Source organism: Oryza sativa, chromosome 6, assembly GCF_034140825.1.
Source record: "Oryza sativa Japonica Group chromosome 6, ASM3414082v1".
Lineage (NCBI taxonomy): Eukaryota > Viridiplantae > Streptophyta > Magnoliopsida > Poales > Poaceae > Oryza > Oryza sativa.
Window position 1 is genome coordinate 21,739,292 of NC_089040.1, and position 21,504 is coordinate 21,760,795.

At 42.0% G+C, this 21,504-nt stretch overlaps 1 protein-coding gene across 1 annotated transcript; it reads right to left on the reverse strand.

The window, feature by feature from the left end:
• Positions 1-14,683: 14,683 nt before the first annotated feature.
• LOC4341266 (ras-related protein RIC2-like) lies at positions 14,684-20,372 on the reverse strand. Its single transcript, NM_001421617.1, has 2 exons — positions 19,997-20,372; positions 14,684-15,482 (listed from the first exon to the last, which is right to left on the reverse strand). The coding sequence occupies exons 1-2, from the start codon at positions 20,218-20,220 to the stop codon at positions 15,053-15,055; spliced, it is 654 nt and encodes a 217-aa protein (NP_001408546.1). The 5' UTR covers positions 20,221-20,372; the 3' UTR covers positions 14,684-15,052.
• Positions 20,373-21,504: the final 1,132 nt, after the last annotated feature.

Genomic DNA, 21,504 nt, shown 5'->3' on the forward strand with positions numbered 1-21,504 from the left:
TGGATTCTTGATACTGCATGCACCTATCACATGTGCCCGAATAGGGATTGGTTTGCCACCTATGAAGCTGTCCAAGGTGGTACTGTTTTGATAGGTGATGATACACCATGCGAAGTTGCAGGTATTGGAACAGTTCAGATCAAGATGTTTGATGTCTGTATCAGAACATTGTCAGATGTGCGGCATATTCGAAATTTGAAGAGAAGTCTCATCTCTTTATGTACTCTTGATTGCAAAGGATACAAATATTCCGGTGGAGACGGAACTTTGAAGGTAACTAAAGGCTCTCTTGTTGTGATGAAAGCTGATATTAAATCTGCCAACCTGTACCATCTGCGAGGTACAACTATATTAGGTAATGTTGCAGCAGTTTCTAATTCATTATCTAATTCAGATGCTACTAATCTTTGGCATATGCGTCTTAGGCATATGAGTGAAATTGGTTTGGCAGAATTGAGCAAGCGAGGATTGCTAGATGGACAAAGCATCGGGAAGCTCAAGTTTTGTGAGCATTGCATCTTTGGCAAGCATAAGAGGGTGAAGTTCAACACATCTACACATACTACTGAAGGTATTCTTGATTATGTGCATTCTGATTTATGGGGGCCTACTCGTAAGACATCTTTTGGAGGTGCTCGTTACATGATGATTATCGTTGATAATTAGTCGCGAAAAGTTTGGCCTTATTTCTTGAAGCACAAATATCAATCTTTTGATGTGTTTAGAGAGTAGAAAACTATGGTTGAAAGACAAACTGAAAGGAAGGTGAAAATCCTTCGTACTGACAATGGGATGGAGTTCTGTTCTAAGATATTTAAATCATATTGCAAGTCTGAAGGCATTGTGCGTCACTACACCGTTCCTCACACACCTCAAAAAAACGGCGTAGCTGAGCGTATGAACGGGACAATTATATCAAAGGCCCGTTGTATGTTGTCTAATGCAGGTTTGCCTAAACAGTTTTGGGCGGAAGCCGTTTCCACTGCTTGTTATCTTATCAATCGATCACCCAATTATGCCATTGATAAGAAGACTCCAATTGAGGTATGGTCTGGTTCCCCAGCAAATTATTCAGACTTAAAAGTATTTGATTGTACTGCTTATGCTCATGTTGATAATGGTAAATTGGAGCCTAGAGCTATTAAGTGCATTTTTCTTGGTTATCCGTCTGGTGTGAAAGGCTATAAGTTATGATGTCCTGAAACAAAAAAGGTTGTGATTAGTAGAAATGTTGTCTTCCATGAATCAGTTATGTTACACGACAAACCTTCTACTAATGTTCCTGTTGAGAGTCAGGAGAAAGCAAGTGTGCAGATGGAACACTTGATCAGTTCAGGGCAGGCACCAAAAAATGAAGTTGTTGTTATTGACCAAGATGCACCTGTTATTGAAGATACAAATTCTTCTACTGTTCAGCAGTCTCCAAAACATTCTATTGCAAAAGATAAGCCCAAAAGAAATACTAAACCTCCTCAAAGATATATTGAAGAAGCGAACATAATTGCTTATGCTTTGAGTGTGGCAGAAGAAATTGAAGGTCATGCCAAACCTTCTACATATTCTGAGGCTATTGTTTCTGATGATTGCAATAGATGGATAACTGCTATGCATGATGAGATGGAGTCACTTGAAAAGAATCATACTTGGGAATTGGTGAAGTTGCCAAAGGAGAAGAAACCTATTCGTTGCAAGTGGATCTTCAAAAGAAAGGAAGGTATGTCTCCAAGTGATGAGGCAAGGTACAAAGCAAGGTTAGTTGCTAAAGGTTATAGCCAGATTCCAGGTATTGATTTCAATGATGTCTTTTCCCCTGTTGTGAAGTATAGTTCAATTCGTACTTTACTCAGTATTGTTGCAATGCATGATTATGAACTAGAGCAAATAGATGTTAAGACTGCATTTTTACATGGGGAGTTAGAAGAGGACATTTATATGGAGCAACCTGAAGGTTTTGTTGTTCCTGGAAAAGAGAACCTAGTATGTAGGTTAAAGAAATCTCTTTATGGGTTGAAGCAGTCACCTAGACAGTGGTATAAGAGATTTGACTCTTTCATGCTTTCTCAGAAGTTTAGAAGATCCAATTATGATAGCTGTGTTTATCTCAAAGTTGTTTATGGTTCAGCTATATATTTGCTTCTTTATGTCGATGATATGTTGATTGCTGCAAAAGACAAATCAGAAATAGCAAAGTTGAAGGCACAATTGAGTAGTGAGTTTGAGATGAAGGATTTGGGTGCAGTGAAGAAAATTCTCGGTATGGAAATTACTAGAGAAAGACATTCTGACAAGTTATATCTTAGTCAGAAAGGTTATATTGAAAAAGTTCTTCGTCGTTTCAATATGCATGATGCAAAACCAATGAGTACTCCTTTAGCTGCAAATTTCAGATTATCTTCAAATTTATGTCCACGGTCAGATTATGATATTGAGTACATGTCTAGAATTCCTTATTCAAGTGCATTTGGTTCACTTATGTATGCCATGGTATGTTCTCGTCCTGACTTATCACATGCATTGAGTGTTGTCAGTAGATACATAGCTAATCCTGGCAAAGAGCATTGGAAAGTTGTTCAATGGATTTTCAGATACCTACATGGTACATCTAGTGCTTGTTTGCAGTTTGGGAGATCTAGAGATGGACTTGTTGGTTATGTGGATTCAAATTTTGCTGGATATTTGGATAGGAGAAGATCGCTCACAGGTTATGTTTTCACTATTAGAGGATGTGCTGTTAGTTGGAAGGCAAGTTTGCAAGCAACTATTGCCTTATCTACTACTGAAGTAGAGTATATGGCTATCTTGCCAGTTCCTGCTACTAAGTTTGAGCTTTGCTCAAGCTTGGTGGGTGTTACAGTATAGTCCTAGAGACTATTTGGCGCGCGGTGATTTTACCTACATGAGGTATTCTTTGGTGATTGATGTTTTTCATGCTACAAGAGGAAATTTGTTTTAAGGTGGAGATTGTTAAATATGTGATCCGAATTTTGGGCCCACAATATATTCGGAATAGTTTCCTAGTAGGAGTTCCTATTAGGTGTCTTTCTTTTATCCTCTATATATACTCTTGTAAGCCGTACGGGAAGGGTGACGTTCTCATTGTGATTCCCCTGCGTTTGTAATCAACTACTCTATAGTGATCATTGCCGGTCGGCTCCCGTGGTTTTTTCCGCAAGGGTTTTCTACATAAAATTCGTGTCTTCATTGTGCATCTATTTTCATAACAACATGGGCAAAATTAGCATGCAAAGAGTTTATCGTTTGAGTTAATAACATGCACATAGCTAACCTGATTTTGTACTTGATGGTGTGGAGCCCCCAACAATCTTATCCATTTTTGAAAATAAATGAGATGATAGATCAAACATTATGAATTTGTGAAATAACCAACATAAACATGCAGTGCACATGTTTCATTGATGACGAGTATAGAGTCTTATTATGCATTTGTTTGATAGTTCAAAATAGAGATAAAATAGTGAACAAAAATGAATATTAAAATACTCCCCGGCGTACCTTTGAGCTGGATTTTTGGGGGAGATTGTCTCAGATGAAGGCAGATCACGAGCTGTCAGCGAGCAACAAGAAATAATTAGGAAATTCAGTCCACGGCAATTAAGAGCTCGAAATGACACACATTTTCCTCTCTGTATATATGTGAATAAAAATGTAAATCAAATTTGACATCTTAAAGGAAAAATACTATCACTGCAGAAATGAAACATTTTCGAAGGCAGGAATTATCACTGCGCAAATTAGAACTTTGTACTGGTGGTCATTTCATACTGCCTCTACTTGACATTATCATGATGGTCATATGAATATACCATATTAATCCACCCAAGATTCCTAGCCAAGGTGGCTCCCATGATATATAGAGAACCAAGAAAAAGTGGATAATTGTGTTTTCAGATTTGGGAGATCCAAGCACCAATCAGTTTTGATTCAAATCATTTCTCTATCACTACTCTCCGTGCATGCAAAACATGTTCTTTCAATGCCAATTACGTACTATAGTGAAACATCAAAATCACCTCAGAAAGATATGCATATTTTCCTATGTACAGCAGGATAATAATCGACAAGCAAAATATGTGTATATTTTGCTGATTTTAATGGAACACACATCATCCTGATCAGATATATTTACTGCATGAATAAATGGAAGAGCCTAAGAAGATGTGTATTCAAGAGAGAGAGAGAGAGGGGGGGGGGGGGGTTGGAGAGAGGCAGGAGGGGATCTGTACCTATAGAGGGGCAGTAGTGACCGGCGGAGGTGGCGGCGGCCTGGACGGTGGAGATCCAGATCGGTGTACGGGCGGCGTGGAGCCGGCAAAATGGCGTTGATGGGGAGGACCGCGCGGGAGAGGGAGAAGGCAACGGCGTTCCCCTGCTCCCACGGAAGCGGCGTCGTGGAGGCGGTGATGGAGGGACCATGCGGGAGGGAGAAGACCGCGGCGTCTCCGCAATCCGTAGCGCGGAGGCCTCCTTCTCCCGATGCGGCGACGCCGGTGTGGAGGTGGTGGAGTCGGGGAAAGTGGGGGGTAGCGACGACGGCGTGGAGGCTGTGACGGTTGGACGACGTGGGGGAAAAGCGGGGAGGGAGAGCGACGGCGGCGACGCTGGCTTGGAGGCGGTGGAGTCGGGGAAAATAGGGGGCGGCGACGGTGGTGTGGAGGCGATGGCGGTTTGAGGGTGTTGGGAGAAAGGGGATGGGGGAGGTGGGAGGGGGGGGGGGGAGTGGGTGGCGGAGGATCGATCTGGATCACTGGATGTGTCTGCCAGGGTTGAAGTCACTGCCACCACTACGAAATTTTATAGTAGAGATTTGGAACGAAGCGTTCGAGATGCACATACATTTCGAGCCTGATTGAGATGTTCAAAGTCGACAAAATTCGTTTGAAATTACCCTTTCAGATCTAGCTGTCTGGAGCAAAGCGTGCAGTACTATTATATATTTTCATTCATGCATGTTTTGACATGATCAATTGTCAATATATTTCTTTTTTCTACTCCAAAGCCTTTTTATTAGCTCTATACCTATTGGGGAGGTCGAAGAGATATAAACCATTTTTATTATATAAATTAAAATAGTATCAATATATTGACATACTGAAGATGTCAGCACCATAGGGTCGATGGCAGTATGGATGACCATGCTGAGCACATCAAATTATAAATGGATGATGACTTTTAATCAATGGTTGATTGGAGACAAGTCTGCTCTTTATTAATTACCAAATGCCTGCAGATCGAGGGCAGATAATTAAAGTTGCATGGAATCGGTCGGTTCTTGAAAACGAATATGGTGGTCGATCGACGTTGAAAAAGAAGATGATAAAAGGATTAGAGATAAACTGAAAGTGTCGTGTACTTGTCGTTGTCGTAGCTAAAATTAGTTCTAAATGAAAGTGCACGTGCGAATAAAAAAGTGCACCACACGTCCTTCAGCGGAATGCTAGCTGCTTTCTCGATTTGTATCTGCGAGAAACATGAGCTGATTTGAACTTGTTCTAATTTCATTCCTTCTCGGATAGGTTTGACTTGATATACGTTCGTGGAAGCCCGGAATCAAGTCTGAACTTTGAAGTCGGACACTTTCTCAACCCTTTATAACTTTCGAAGATTTTTTTTTAAAAAAGGAGCTAGATTAGATGATCAAATCATTTAATTTCTTGCAAAGAATATGGTTCAGTTTAATTTCAAATGTTAGCGTGTGCAGCATGCGTATATATATAGTCTTATAGCAGCCGGACTGATGTGCTTTATGAACCACTGCCTCCATAAACGTGCTTTAAACAAATTCTCAAACGAATCCTCGATGATATTGAAACAAAGTAGGAGTAATTAAGACATAATCACGTGATGAGGACTAGAAAAAGATACGATCACGTGAGTCATGCATGTGGTTCGCAAGGCCAAGGGGACTTGCATCCTCTGATTTTATTTGTTAAAAATGAAGCAAAAAGAAAAGTCAGACTTGCGCTGCTGAAGCAAACCTTTGAATTTAGCATCAACTCCACTGCTTTCAGCATAATCCAGATGAATCAACTCAACATTCGTGGGAAATATTTTGTGACACAGCCCCACCCAAGTACACTCACCTGCACCAAATTCCCCGTGCCTTGGCCTGGTGGGCCATATATGTATCCTGGCCTCTTGGCGCTTTGCAGCCTTGCAGGGTTAGTTTCAGGGCTCGGTTTTAGGAAGAGGTATACTTTGGCTCCCTTAACTATGATTCGACTGTATGATTCATGGCCTCCACCCATGAAACAAGGTACTTCATCCGTTTCACAATGTAAGTTATTATAGCATTTTCCACATTTATATTGATGTCCATGAATCTAGATAGATATATATGTCTAGATTCATTGACATTAATATGAATGTGGGAAATGCTAAAATGACTTACATTGTGAAACGGAGGGAGTATATGACTGATCTCAAACCCTCGGGGTTGGCTAGCTGGCGCATGCGCACCGCTAGCGCGCACTCCCCTTAAGGCCTTAACTATCTCTATTAGTTAGTAACACTTTAACACTAATGATAGTAATTATGAAAAATTCTGAAGATTTTTTTACTAACAGATTGAAAATTTTTCAAGTTAAATTTGAAAACTTTCGATTTAAGATTTAAATTTTAAAGTCAAATTTTGAAACTTTTAACTCAGATTTGAAAAATTTCAACTCGAAATTTGAAAACTTTCAACTTAGATTTGAAAACTTTCAAGTCTAGATTTGAAAATTTTCAACTTTCAACTTGAGATTTGAAAATTTTCAGCTTTAGATTTGAAAACTTTAAACTCAAGATTTGAAAACTTTCAAATACAAATTTGAAAATTTTTAAGTTAAGATTTAAAAATTACTAGTAAAAATAGGAAACTAATCACTAGTAAACTAATTATGATTTTTTCTCCTACCCGTGCGGCAGCAAACTGCGAAAAAATAAAAAAGAAATAAAAAAGAAGAAACAGCGATAGCAAACTACGCTAAAGAAAAAGAAAAAAAGAGAAAAGAAACACGCGCACGTGCGTGGGCTGGAAGTGCGCACCGGCAACGTGCGCGCGAATTAGCGTTTCTGCAAACCCTCTCTTCAAATCTTAATACAATTTGGGTGGCCGCCTTGGCCCGTCCCGGCGCAAAAAAAAAAAAAAGAACTGATCTCCATCGTTAGTTTGCACATTCCAATTGGAACGTACTCCGTACTATAGAACTGCACATAGAAAGCGTACATGCATGCAACACCACAGGACCAATGTTTGTGTGAACTAGAAATCACCAGAATTGCAAATGTGGATTGCTGGGCAAATCTCCTTTGGCAGAGAGAACAAGCTAGAGCAAGAGGTTGAAGTGAAGTGTGCAATCTGATCACCTCTGCCCAAGGAGACATGGCCCGGTAATCCACCACTCGCAAGCATCCATATGCATGCGCACTCCTACACTTTTACACCTGGACTCTGTTTCCTCGGCTTGTTGAATATGCGAAGTTGTAACCATTGGGTATTTATATCAATTGCAGAATGGCAAATTGGCTGGTGTTGAAGCTGCAGGTGTTCGCATATCCGGTTATGCTTTCTCCTCGGAGCCGCTTGCTTTCGGCACTTGGATCCCAAGCATATTTTCCAAGGCACCCCTGGCATCTTCCTCGTGTTTCATGTATATATGCTTTTCTTGCAGCACAGGTAGAAATTAAGCTATGTATGTATTATTAACATGTTGTAGTAGTTATTATCAGGTCCTATGTGCTGTTTGGGCCTCTTGAATTCTCTGGCATATGGCTTGCATGGTTGTATAAAACAAGTGTTTCCTGCCTCAATATATTTTTGATAAGAGAACGTGTACTACTCTGAGGACACAATGGATAGTAGAGTTTTCACCATTCCTACATATCTTTTGATTATATTCTCACGATTTTGCTCTCAAAAAAATTGAGAATCTAGTAGAGTTTTGTTCATTCAATTGCATTTCGACCTGGAGCTCTACCAAACAGTCCTATGGTGTTACTTGTTATACCTAATCGGAGACTCTGAATTTGTGAGAAGGGACCTCTACACTATGCTCTATGCATAAGTGGGTTTTGATTTTTAGCTTGATGTTTTCTATCATGCTTTGTTATACTTAGTCAATTTCGATGCTATAGCGCATTACAACATTTTCTTGAAACTTTGTAATAATGTAGGTTGTGTGCACTTCATGGTGTATGGTTGGGATGTTCTCCCATTGCCTCAAAAAAAATATATGCCTCTAAGATTTTCTTTTTTGCACTTGTCATTTCCTTGCCAATATCTGTTTCTCCTCTACTTGTAGTTACTATACTTCAAAAGGGACCGCAATTCTAAAAAATAACAAATGTCAACAACTAGCCGGATTCTTTGCTGTATTAAGAAAAGATAAAGCTCTAGGAATAGAATGCAAATTGATCATGTGTCAATCAGGACCCAAGATCAGATAATGTTACGCGGCCTTTCGACACCTGCAGCAGCACAAATGTAAAAGCCCAGTGCTCTGAAGAAGAACCAGATACCTGTTGGATTCTCCAAATGAAGGGGGCAGCTTGCAATAGCATCTCAAAGGGGGAAGATCCATGGGGATGTTCCTGGACAAAGCATAATATCAGGGAGCCTACAGCATCACATCGAAAATCCAAAACAATCTGGTTGTTTGTTCATTGAGTACATGTATGTGTGATAATGTGATCAGGAAGTAGCCTGAATTGATAAAAGAAGATGTCAAATAAGTACATATATATATTACCCATAAAGTATGAAATTTGCAAGTATTTCCAAATAATGCATGACCAGGCCTTGGAAACCTCAAATCTGAGCTAGTAAATATCATGGTTAATAGAGATTACTAACACCTTTACTGTAAGTCTGTAACTAACTAGAACTAATGTTTCGCAACAAAAAAAAAAGAATAGAACTTATGTTCATTACATCAGTATGTTTTCAGTAATGAGTTTGTCAAGGTCCACTAGAATGACACAGAAGGTATTGTAGAACAAAATCCTAAATCTAATAGAGGTCTAGAACTAGAAAACCAGCTTTCATCAGATAAGAGAATTTAAGATTTAATTCTGTAACCAGATTTTTGGTTGGTCTCTAATGCAAAGTGTATCACATTAACTGCAGACACAGATCTCTTTTAGTAGTCAAACTTTTCTTACTAGCAGCAGTGACAGGGAATAACAAAAGCAAAAGAAATTTTATACCTTTAGGATGAGATGGCAATAGCACTAGGCTCATTCTGTTTCTATGGTTAATCTAAAAAAGGAGAGGAAATATGGGAAAGGCAGGCCTAGAGAGGAATACCTCCTGAAAGCATTGTCCTGATTTGGAAGCATATCCAACAGCATATCCAGATTGTGCTTGCCAATCTCTGCACTATATATGTTCCATGGCTGCATACTGCTCAATGCAAGAACAAGATCTTACATGAAAGAGAAGCATGAAGAGCAATCTAGGACAGATCAATGGCCTTTCTGAAAAAGAAAGAAACCAGTTAATTGTGGCTATGGTGTTTTCAGGGTGAGAATCACAGTGCAGTTCTCCTCTGGCATGGATGCCAACGTAGCAGGCGTTAGACTACGTACATTGCTATTGTCATCCCTGCCAAAGGAGAATTGCCCTGCCATTCAGCATAAACCCTGCTTTTTATCTGTTACTGCTGCACATTTGTGTTTGCAGGTTGAAGTGGGAGAGAGAGGATGTGATGATTGAAGTTTTGAATAAGATGACCTTTGCATTTTGGATTTGGATCTTATCATATTTCAGAACAGTGGAAAAGTCAAATAAGAAGAGTGTTAAGCTTTTTATCATTCTGGCATCGATCTATTTTACCATAAACTATGGATTTTTTTTTGACAAAACCTATTATCTATGGAAATCATTGTTGCCCTGAAAGGTGTTGTCCAACCACAAAGTAGTGGCTGCAAGAGCAGAATTTTTTTGAGAATTAATATTATTTTTATGGAAAATCGCAAAAGTAGTGGCTAACCGGGGAAAATCGCGAAAGTAGGTCCCTGTCGAACGGGTGCAATTCGATAGGGCACCTATCGAACGACGGGCAGTCGACAAAGCCCTGTCGAACGGTTGGCGTTCGACACGCTCACCTGTCGAACGGAGGGAGTTCGACAGGGCCCACCACCCGGCGCCGCGAGGCCTGTCGAACCGGGGGCGTTCGACAGGGCCCTCCACCGACCCTGTCGAACAATGGGCGTTCGACAGGCCGGCTTAAAGCCCCGTCCACCCAGGCCGCGAGTTCGATTTGTTTGAGGACCACATCGCCAGCCACCGCCGAGAGTCGCCACATCGTCGCCGTGAGCGCCGGAGGGAGCGAGGGGAGGGGATAGCAGGCCGGAGAGGAGGCCGAGGAGGCGCCGGCCGGGAGGAAAGGGTTGGCGACGCCCTCCAGCAGTGAAGTTAAGGTATACATTAGTAATCCCTAAGTACAATGCATATGAAAGTTTAATAAAAAATTGGTTTAAGAGTTGTTAATTGTTTCGCATTGTTCGATGTTAGTATGTATGGTTAGCACATATTTGTTATTGCTAAATGTTGGTAGAGGTATTTAAGTAATTGTACGGTTAAATTAGTTCTTAGTTAGTACATATTATTGATATATTGTGTGTTAAAATAGGTACAAAGGTGTTATATTTTATTTGGATTATTAAACTAGTTGTTTGTTACTAATAGTTGTAAATTAGTACACGGCAATATAGTATAAGTTGTAATAGGGTAATTATCGAATGATTAAATGATTAAACGTGAGACTATTTGTCATGTTTTATCAGGATGTTAGGTGATATGCCCATTCGTCTGTATTATGGCGATGCTCCTATACAAATATGTGATAGCGGGGTGGATTTGACTGTATATGCCTTCCATGATACTAGTCTGAATGCACCGGAGCATATGGGTTTGAACGACGTGTTAGGGTGGTTGTATAATATGTTTGGGGTAGATCCAGTGCACGATAAATTTATCATAAATGCCGTGTGGCCAGTGAGGGGTCAACATGGATGGCAGTGGAGAGTAGTGGAGGTTGCGTCAACTGGGAGTTGGAGGAAGTTTGTTAGTAAAGTAAGGGAGAAAGGCTATAGCCTGGCAATAGTGGTGCAGAAGACAACATGTGTTGATCGATCGGGGGAGTCAAGTCATGCCGTGGTAGAAGAAACTCCGTTGGAAGGTGGACAAGCTGAAAATGTTTGGCGGACTGAGCAAGGTCGAGGGGAAGTAGTAGAGGGTAATACACAAGGAGAGGTCATTGTTCGTGGTACTAATCGTGAGGCCAACGACTCGGACGATGAAGAACCAGATTCGCCTATGCGTGTTGATGCAGCGGAGGAGAATGAGGCGGTAGTGGATCAGATGGAAGTGGAAAACGAGGAATACCTTGCGCTTGTAGTGGAAGGAGAAGATACAACACTGTGGGACAACGAAACTAACATACCCGATGATTGGACGACCATATCAATGAGTCGTATGAAGGTAAACGATGGTTTAGATGCCCACTGGTGTTATGATAGTAAGCAGGTGAAAGTTGGACAGATGTTTCATGACAAAGGTCACTTACAAGATGCGGTGAAGAGGTGGGCATTTGTCCAGAAGCGTGAGTTCAGGGTGAAGGTTTCAAATAGGACGACGTATGACGTGAAGTGCATACAGGGTGGATGTCCTTGGAGAGTGCATGGTTACAAGCCACAACATGACACTTTATGGGTAGCTTCGAGGGTTGAGCAACATATGTGTTTGTTGGAGAATACCCGTCTGGTGCACAGAAACCTGACAGCGGCATTTGTGGCACAAATGGTATATTCAAAGGTGGTTAGAAAAACATCTTTGTCCCCTTTCACCATAATGCATGACGTTGAGAAAGAGTACGGATATGAGATATCGTACGACAAGGCTTGGAGGGCAAAACAGAAAGCATTGGAGATGAGGTTTGGAACTTATGAGGATTCTTATCACAATCTTCCCCCACTATTGGAGGTGATGCAGGCAAGAAACCCGGGCACACACATGGCTATTCTCGATGAGGTGAATGAATATGGGGAGAATGTTCTTCGTCGGGCTTTCTGGTCATTTGGGTGCATGATAGAGGCCTTTAGAAATTGCATTCCTTTGCTCTGTGTTGATGGCACTTTCATGACAGGCAAGTACAGAAGAACAATTCTAACCGCGATCGGAGTCGACGCGGATAGCCATGTCGTTCCTGTTGCTTTTGCATTTGTTGAAAGCGAGAACACATCAAGCTGGCTATGGTTTTTGCGGCACATTAAAATGTGTGTTGTTGAAAACAGACCAAATGTGTGTTATTGTGACCACGGTTCAGCCGACGGTACAAGAGTGGGAGCACGCAGCTGATAACTTGGCACTTCAGACACCTCCAGATGATGGGAGTTATTATGGAGCTTACCTTCATTGGTACCGCAGTGTTACACGATGGAGGTGTTTTCCTCCACAAGGAGATAGCACCGTCCCCCACCAGGCAGCGATTACTGACACGTTTGCCCCTCAGCCTAGATTAGCTTACAACTCAATGGTATGTGTTTATTTGTGGAATTTGAGCAACTAGTTCAATATTTTTAAAAAGTTAGCAAGTAGTTCAGTATGTCTAATAAATGTGCAATTGGTTCAACTAGTTCCTTTTCTTACATAAATGTGGAACTAGTTCAGTATTTATAAATGATGTGCAACTGGTTCATTATTTCTAACAAATGTGCATCTTGTTAAATACTCTTAATAAATGTGCAACTGGTTAAATAATTTTAATTGCCTTGATTATTTGTGGAACAGGCGGAATTTGTTGAGCACGTTCACGTGGAGTCCGACACCCTGCTACAAAGACTAGAGGCGAGACCTCCAGTCGTCAGGCCTGACGACGTGGCGAGCATCCTTCGCAACTTCCGTGCACGTGCTGCCGCACTACTACGTCGTGTCTCCTGTCGGAGCGCGGCAGATGTGGTGCAGACGTCGGGCCGACGGCCATCACCACCACTACCCCGACGTTCCAGCGTGGATCGGAGTGGTCCATCCTCTTCACGTCGCGGGTACGAAACGGCCCACACATCTCACGGTCGTCCTTCCTTTCAGCACACCCCAGCACCGGAGTACACCAGGGGGTCAGCCGAATCAGGGGTACCCACGTCGAGCACGGCACCACCACGTCCGCAGGTATTCCAAACTCCGCCTTATGTTCACCCCTCGCAGGGAGCATCTGGGTCGGCACACTTCCCTTACATGCCAACGGGGGACAACGTGTTGAACACACCAGCATGGGGACTTCATATCACTCCGCGTGCGCCAGAGCAGGGCCACACACAGCACACATGTAAGTCATTTTAAACAATAACATGCTTTAGTTTCTAATTATATGTATCGTTACTAACTACGCCATATTTTTTGGTTTCTTCCTCTTGTGCAAACAGACGATGAGTACGGTTCGGCGTCGACGCATCACGGAATGCCTGCTTACTCCCCTTGCACAGCATTCATTGAGGACTTCTTTTCCACTGATCATCCCCAGGGGGAAGTAGGGATGGATTACTGGCACGCAGCACCTCAGGTCACACAGCCGACGCAGGAGACGGAGGCCGGTCAGGGGCCAGACGTGACACCACAGCAGGCAGCTAGAGATAGGCACCCTCCTGATAATTTGACATATCCCACTGAGCAGATTAGGCGTAGGAAGAAGGGAGGACCTAGCAAGCGTGCGAAGGGCACTGATCGTCCTTGACTTATCTATTTGTATTAAACTTTTAGTCATTTATATTCTGTCCGTACTATTTGAGAAACACTTTACGATTAACTTAGTACTATCAGTACTATTTCATAAACTTCTTCGGATAATTACTCAGTAGCATACCCTTCGAATGAATCATGACAAATTATCATTCAAATATACAAATAATGAAACTAAATAATTCAAATATTTTAACCAACAAATAAATACTACAATTTCTGACCAAACATTATCAAAACCCTAAATCATATACATATAACATTACAAAAATATTTTCCTTTCTTACACACTAAAATAAATTACATTTTATTAAAAAAAATAACTTATTACAAATAAATAGAGAACGCGACCCTGTCGAACTGCGCCAGTTCGACGGATATCCTGTCGAACAGGGGCAGTTCGACAGCCCTGCCTGTCGAACAGGGGCTGTTCGACAGGTCCTGTCGAACGGCAGCCTTCCGATCTCCTCGCCAGTCGCGCTCTGGCCGTTCGATAGGCGCCCTATCGAACTGCACCCGTTCGACAGGGACCTACTTTCGCGATTTTCCCCGGTTGACCACTACTTTTGCGATTTTCCATAAAAATAATATTAATTCTCAAAAAAATTCGCAAGAGCACACGTCTTGTTGAATGAGTTTTGCCTCCAGTAGAGTCTCCTGTAGGGTTTACCTTGAAGTCTTTGCTTTGGGTCAACTGCAATAGAATGAGGGAATGGTTTGCTTTGAAGTTTTTGCCGTGGGTCAACTGTAATAGAATGAGGAAATGGTTTGACTTCAAATGGGATAATGTTTCTCCCTGTCTAAGGGTTCTCGTATGCATGATGACCATGCTGGGGCCTGGGGATACCATTGAGAAAATGAGAAGCAACCAAGATGACAAAATTCCAGTTAGTTACCATGACCATTGTCCTGACGTCCTCTTGTATTTTGCGGGTACCTACTAATACTAAAAATGTAAGTTATTTATTTGCTTGCGTGCCAAATTGCATCCCACCATGTAGTACAAGTGTACACTCTGCTTATCATTTCCCCTTTTACCAAATCAACAGCGTGCAAGCGTAAAACATATTTCTACTTGATTCAACAGTTCAAGCATGGCTGCAATGGATTCACATGAAAACCAACACCATGCCCCAGTTGCCGCGGAGACCATACAACAATAGGAAGATCTAAACTGATCTGGCCAAACCTTTCAGTTATAGCAATAAACTCTCTACGTAACATAGAAGTTGCTAATACTACTAACAATTTCTCAGTCGCTGGAACGGCGATAACACAAGCTCACACAGGTCCCAAAAAAAATACAGCAAGAGCTTAGCCCGAGCAGCAGCCGCCCTTCTTCACCGCCGAAACATCATCCTTTATATTGATCTTCTCACCCTTGCCAGGACCAGAACCTGCATCATCACCTGCTTCGACTGACCTCTTGCTCACGATGCGGTAGATCTGGGTCAAGACCTCTGCAAATGCATTCTCAACGTTGGTGGACTCGAGCGCAGAGGTCTCCATGAAATAGAGCGATTCTCTCTCCGCGAATGCCTTCCCTTCATCGGTTTGAACCGCTACAAGATGGCGCAGATCAGACTTGTTGCCAACTAGCATGACAACTATGTTTGGGTCTGTATGGTCCCTCAATTCCTTCAACCAGCGCTCAACATTCTCAAAGGTTGAGTGCCGGGTGACATCATAGACAAGCAACGCTCCAACAGCACCTCGGTAATATGCACTAGTAATAGCACGGTATCTGCACCAAGAACAGATGCTTTATAAGTGAAGGCAGAAGTAAACTGAAAAGGCAGCATTCTGCCTTGCAAGATAAATCAGTGCTGAAACTACTAAAAAAATAGTCACAAATTAGTCTAGCAAGAAAAGGACAAGATATATCTGGAGAATTTAAGGTTAATGTCCATCCTACAGGACACCTACATTTAGGTTATGTTCAACTTCCTATTGTCCTTAGCATAGATAACTCAGCGGAATTAACCAAATTTATTCTACTCAACGGTAGAGTTACTTATCTACAGGTCTGAGTAACACAATGCAGGCGCACATTGGCTGGTGGATCTCAATCCTATATTCCTATGGGTGAACTAAGTATTCCAGTATTAATGAGCATAATTGAAAGAAGTTCATAGAACCAAATTTATAATGGCATGGATCCAATTAACCCCAGGAAGGAAGAAGCCTACTTTTGGCCCTCTTAACTTTTGCTCAAAGTGCATTTTCATCCTAACATTGCTGTGACCAGGGAGCTTTGCTATTCTGCCCCCTCGGCACTTCTCCAGTAAATTCAACCATGTATCCCGTGCTTACAGAGCTACTTGTCCAATTCCTACAAACAACCAGAGCAGATTCTCCATCCAGAAGGAGATCAAGAATGTCTTTGGCGAGACATTGCTTCGACATTGCTTCAGTGTCAAAATACACCATCATCATTGAGATCAGTGTTCTTAAGGCGACAAGGCGAGGCAAGGCGACCCACCCCTGCTCAATTGCCTAGGCGACGCTTTAAGCGTTTAAGGCGAGGGTAAGGCGACGCCTTCCACACAAGCACAAGAGGCATACTAGAAATATATGAGGCAAAAAAGAGAGGAAGAACATGAAGGGGCGAGGAAGATCCATTGGAGAAGGGAGCAGCAGGAGGGAGACAACCATCTTCTCTTTCCATCTTTCCCATGTTTCCAATCTCTGCTCGCCCTATTCTCTACTCTCTTTCCATCTTTCACCCTTCCCTCTCCCTAAATTGGTGCACTGCTATATCTATTCTCTTTCCATCTTTCGCCCTTCCCTCTCCCTAAATTGTCGCACATGCGATTTCCGTCCTATCTTCACGCGATTTCCTTCCCAGCATGCATAAATCCCTAAGCGGTGGGGACGCTCTGCTCCCTGATGGCGCTCAGACGCCTAGGGACGCTTTTTAAACCATGATTGAGATTCCTCCACGACGATCACCTCCATCCAGTTTCTCGCTCCACATTCTATCCGGCGATGAGAATTTGTTTTTTATCAAATAACTATCACAAAGCTGCTAGCCCTTCCCCAAATCCACCCCTACCTCTCTCACTGTTGCTACTGTTGATTTTTGCCTAGACATCAGCATCACTGGATAGAACATGCAATGAGGAACTAGATGGAGTGAGCTTGGTAAAGGAATTAATTGGTGATTGCCATACTTTAGCAGCAGCAAAGCAATGTCTGACACTAAGAACCACTTGATTTTCTTGAGGACAGGAGTCTCTGTTCCTCTAGTTATTTGTAGGAATTGGACTAGGAGCTTCAAGAACATGGTGTTATGCGGTTGAATTTGCCATAGGCAGATCAATGGAGCTCCCATAGTGGCAGCAATGAGGGTGAATAATGGACTTCAAGCATAAGTTCAAAGACCAGAAGTGGACTATTTCTGAATTTAGTCCGAAAAATGAACTTTGGGACGAAAAGTATGGACTTCATCCATATCAAAACCATGACCAAACATAACTTCTTTCGAAATCCATACTGCACAAACATACATGTGCCTTTTTTTAAAAGATATTGGGTAAAGTGTATTTGTGCCATGAATGGCTGCTATCAGGAATGCAATCTCCACATGTTGTAGCATTGTTAAAAGCTAAAACTGCAAGATTTTGCACCAAGTAATACTATAGCATAGCAGTCCTACTGCCAACTGGAACTGAAACTTTTGACTTAGTCAACTTCTGTGGTTCAAGTGCCTTATTTGATATAAACAGGTTGTGGTAGTGGACAGCAAAAAATGCAATTCTGCATAGAAAACATCAGCACTTATTTGGTATGTTAAGTGACACATCATATAATACTATGGGTGATTTCAAAATTGCCAATCACCAATGGTGGTAATGAAGATGTGCCACCCTATGCCTCACTGACATCTGGTTCATAGTAAAGCCATCAAATGCAATTATTGGGGAGCAGCAAATCATCAGCTATCCCTAGCTCCCTACTACATTTGCTACTTCAGGTCAGGGTATGCAATCCAATATTATTCAGTTGAATATACCAAAGTACGCAAGAGAACAATAGGAATATCCCCTAAAAAATTACTGACTGATGGCTTATAGAAGAAAAAGAACAGCACAACAAAATTTAGTTTTATTTGAACATTGCTCATGTCTTGATGAAGCAAAATGAATTTTCTACTGCTGCATGTAATCAAATTACTGTTGCAAGCACCTGTCCAATATTACATCGCTATGCCTATATGGTATATTCTCATGTCTCATCCGCATTAAAATGCTCCAACTTTTACAAGACAGTTATATTAGAAGTCCTAACAACAGATAGCATCAAAATGAACCCAAGAAAACCATGTTTCCAGACAATCACTACTTTGAGTCCAATGAAAGTTCCAATTCCCATGTCCAACAAAAAGCCCCTACCCTCCAAAGAGAACTGCCATGTGCCCTCGTGGCTATTTTCAGTTCTTCACTGCAGTAGCAGAAGATAGTGCTTTCAAGGCACAAAGCAGTGTCGCCCTTTGAGAAACACAGCCAAAACTTCACCCAGAAAGAGGAGATACACTACTCTCCCCCTTTTTCTGCTTCAATGGAATGATTTTTCATCACTATGAGTCACATCAATCATACTTTGGATATTTTCCTTGTTCAGCCTAGAGTTTGTGTGAGTTTTGCAGTTACTAGGGACATGCATGTGTGTTGCAACAGGATACGGGAGAAGATGGGGCAATTGCTCTATGGGCTCAGTTTTCTACGGGCCAATGGTTGCCCATAGAGGGCCAGTTTTTTTCTGGGTGGTGGTTTTTTTCTGGGGAAGTGTGTGGGTAGGATCTTAGGAGGAGGACGATTATGCTTTTGTAGTAGTAGAGTTTTAGTTGATTGAATACATGGTGCACTGGGATAGCTATGTATGGTGAGATCTAGACAGGATATGCAGTAGTCCTAATCTATTCATTATTAATGCGGAACAAATTGTGGTAACAGGTAACTAGAGATGGGTGATAATGAAGAATATATTATTAACTGACTGACATGCTTAATTATAGAAGTGAAAGCACATAAAAACATAACTCTATATATATGAGGACTGAAAATAAAGAAATGGGACAACATGGGAAAAATAATGCAGGATCATGAACTGTAAGTATAGGCAGGTTCTCTATCTAAAACTAAAAGAAGAGGTAAACCAAGCTACCAGCTCACAGTAAACAAGGGCTTCTATTATTCAACACAACTGCACAAAAAGGCAGAATGGATGGATACGAGCGACTCCAACCATCAGCTAGAATTAGTCCTAAAATTAGTCAACCATACTCAGCAAAAATGCTTGCAATGTTTTCTCCAGTAGTATGGGAATCGCTTGGTGTGCAGGACATGAGTTTTTAAGCATGAAAATTGTAATGATATAAGGAAATGTAATGAAAATGGCAACAGAAGCTCTATAATCAAATGGATGTATTGAGTAGATAAGTAAATATCTTTGTCTTTACAATAATCACCCCCCAATTCAATATTGTACGAAGCTGAGCAGAGAGATGCATTGAGTACCTATTTTTAGCATTATAACCGCTAGTGCCCGACTCAATATTAAAACCTTCCTCCAAATATTTGAAAACAGTCATCTCACTTTCTGGTCACAAGAAGTTATTTTAGTTGGGCAAAGACATCCATGTTTCTAAATAAATTCGCGCATGCATCACAAGCCCTATTGCTCTTCTCTCCACACAATAACTATTGATGGTCAAGAGAAACAATGCAAAAAAGGCCCTACTGTGGAGTTTGGACAGTTTTCCACGATTGTATAGGACGATCTAAACACACAGCGGGTTCAAGATACCATCACCAAAACTAACAATTAAATAAGGATAACCTCTTTATCCAAACACTAGTAGATGAACTAGAGAATTGGCGGAGCTAACCCAACTCGACTTGACGAGCTCATTTCACACAAACAGCACCAGCAATCAATCAATCAATCAATCAATCAATCAAGCATGATAAGTCTAGTAAAGCAAAAAAAAAACACTGAAAAACCATTTACCACAACCGAAACGAGTCAAACCCTTTCCATTTCGGGGATCGAGCAAAAGATCTACCAACATCAAAAAAAATCCTACGCACTTGGCTAACCGCGTCGACACACGCAACGCAATTCGGCGGCGGCGAGATCCAAACCGCTCGGGCGTCCCACGTGAATGTAAGAACATGGATCTACTCTCGCAGCGGCGGGGAGAGGAGGAGAGGGGTGGGGATGGGATGGGGATGGAGGGAGGGAGGAGGGGCGTACCGCTCCTGGCCGGCGGTGTCCCAAATCTGGGCCTTGACGACCTTGCCGTCGACCTGGAGGGAGCGGGTGGCGAACTCGACGCCGATGGTGGACTTGGACTCGAGGCTGAACTCGTTGCGGGTGAAGCGGGAGAGGAGGTTGGACTTGCCGACGCCGGAGTCGCCGATGAGGACCACCTTGAAGAGGTAGTCGTAGTCGTCCTCCGCCCGGTACCCCGCCGCCATTGCTCCTCTCCTCTCCTCGGGGTGCAGGTGCAGGTGCAGCTCGGCGATCGATCTGGGTCGCGTGGAGAGAGTGAGGGGGAAAGGTGACTAAAGGCGGAGGAGAGGGGGAGCACGAGACGAGCACGGCAGCGGGGTGAGGGGGGCGGTGGCGTGCGCGTGGAGTGCGGCGGATGGGGGATTTTGGTCGGGGTGCGGATGTGGGCCGGGCCGGGTGGGGTGGAGCTACGTTTTTTAGGGGCTCGTGTCTTTTTAGAGCAAGTTTAATAGTATAGCCAATTAATAGCTTCAATTTATCTATAGCCAATCTAATAGCACATTCCTATAATAGTTACATACTATACTATTAATATCTGGTCCCACCTGTTATACATACACTGTGTCTTGAGTCCATGCTACAGGTAGCTATAAATATGTATCCTGCTGCTCTTCTCTCATCATTAATCTCTTTAGGGCCTGTTTGGTATAGCTCCAACTTCTAAATTTAGCTCTAGGAGTTGGGTCTGGAGTGGAATTGTGAAGCTGACTAAACCCAACTCCACAACTGTAGTTCATTTTGTAAGAGAGCTCCATCCAGCTCCACTCCCAGTTTTGGTGGAGCTGAAACTGTTTGGCTGAGCTCTAGCTACAAGAGGGGTGGAGCTGGAGCTGTGCCAAACATGCCCTTAAAATATGTTTTGGTGATGGTAGAGTAGGTAGGTGACGACGTTTTGATTGCGAGTGATTTTGTGCCTTCGTGGCGGACCACGCTGTACACTAGTCCGGCCCTTTCGTTGACACTCCGAATGAGTTCTTTTTTTCTTTTTTTAGCAACTTGAAATAATTTTTTTGGTTTCAGTTAGCACGTTTATCAAACTGTGGAAAAATTATTATATAGAAATTTTTTTAAGAAAAAAACAAAGAAATTTGTTGTTAAAATTTTTAACGGTTAATATTTAATTAATCGTGCACTAATGTTCTGTGCGGTTTTGTGTGTGGCCGGTAAGTTTTAGCGAGATGCTTAAATAAATGCACCCTTGTTGTTGAGTCCTGTGGTCCACATAAATCAACAAAAATATGTTGTTTGATAACATACATTAAAAATGTAGAAATTCGAGACTCAAGCAATAGAAACCATGATATCTTATCTCATGCTGGTTTTTTCACAAAATTCATTACAATGTCTCATTTCATAAGGGTTTCTTTGGAACCCATAACCGTTTAAAAAAAAACACCCGAACATAGCGTCATGCCCATTAATTTCCTATAGAAATTAGAACACATGAAAGTTCTATCGGACAATAGACA

What these genes read in the sequence shown, in the direction of transcription:
- LOC4341266 (NM_001421617.1), bottom strand. Translation starts at nt 20,220, where the DNA reads ATGGCGGCGGGGTACCGGGCGGAGGACGACTACGACTACCTCTTCAAG. An exon ending in GACACCGCCGGCCAGGAGCG is followed by an intron (nt 15,483 to 19,996) that starts GTACGCCCCTCC and finishes TTCTTGGTGCAG; the next exon opens with ATACCGTGCTATTACTAGTG.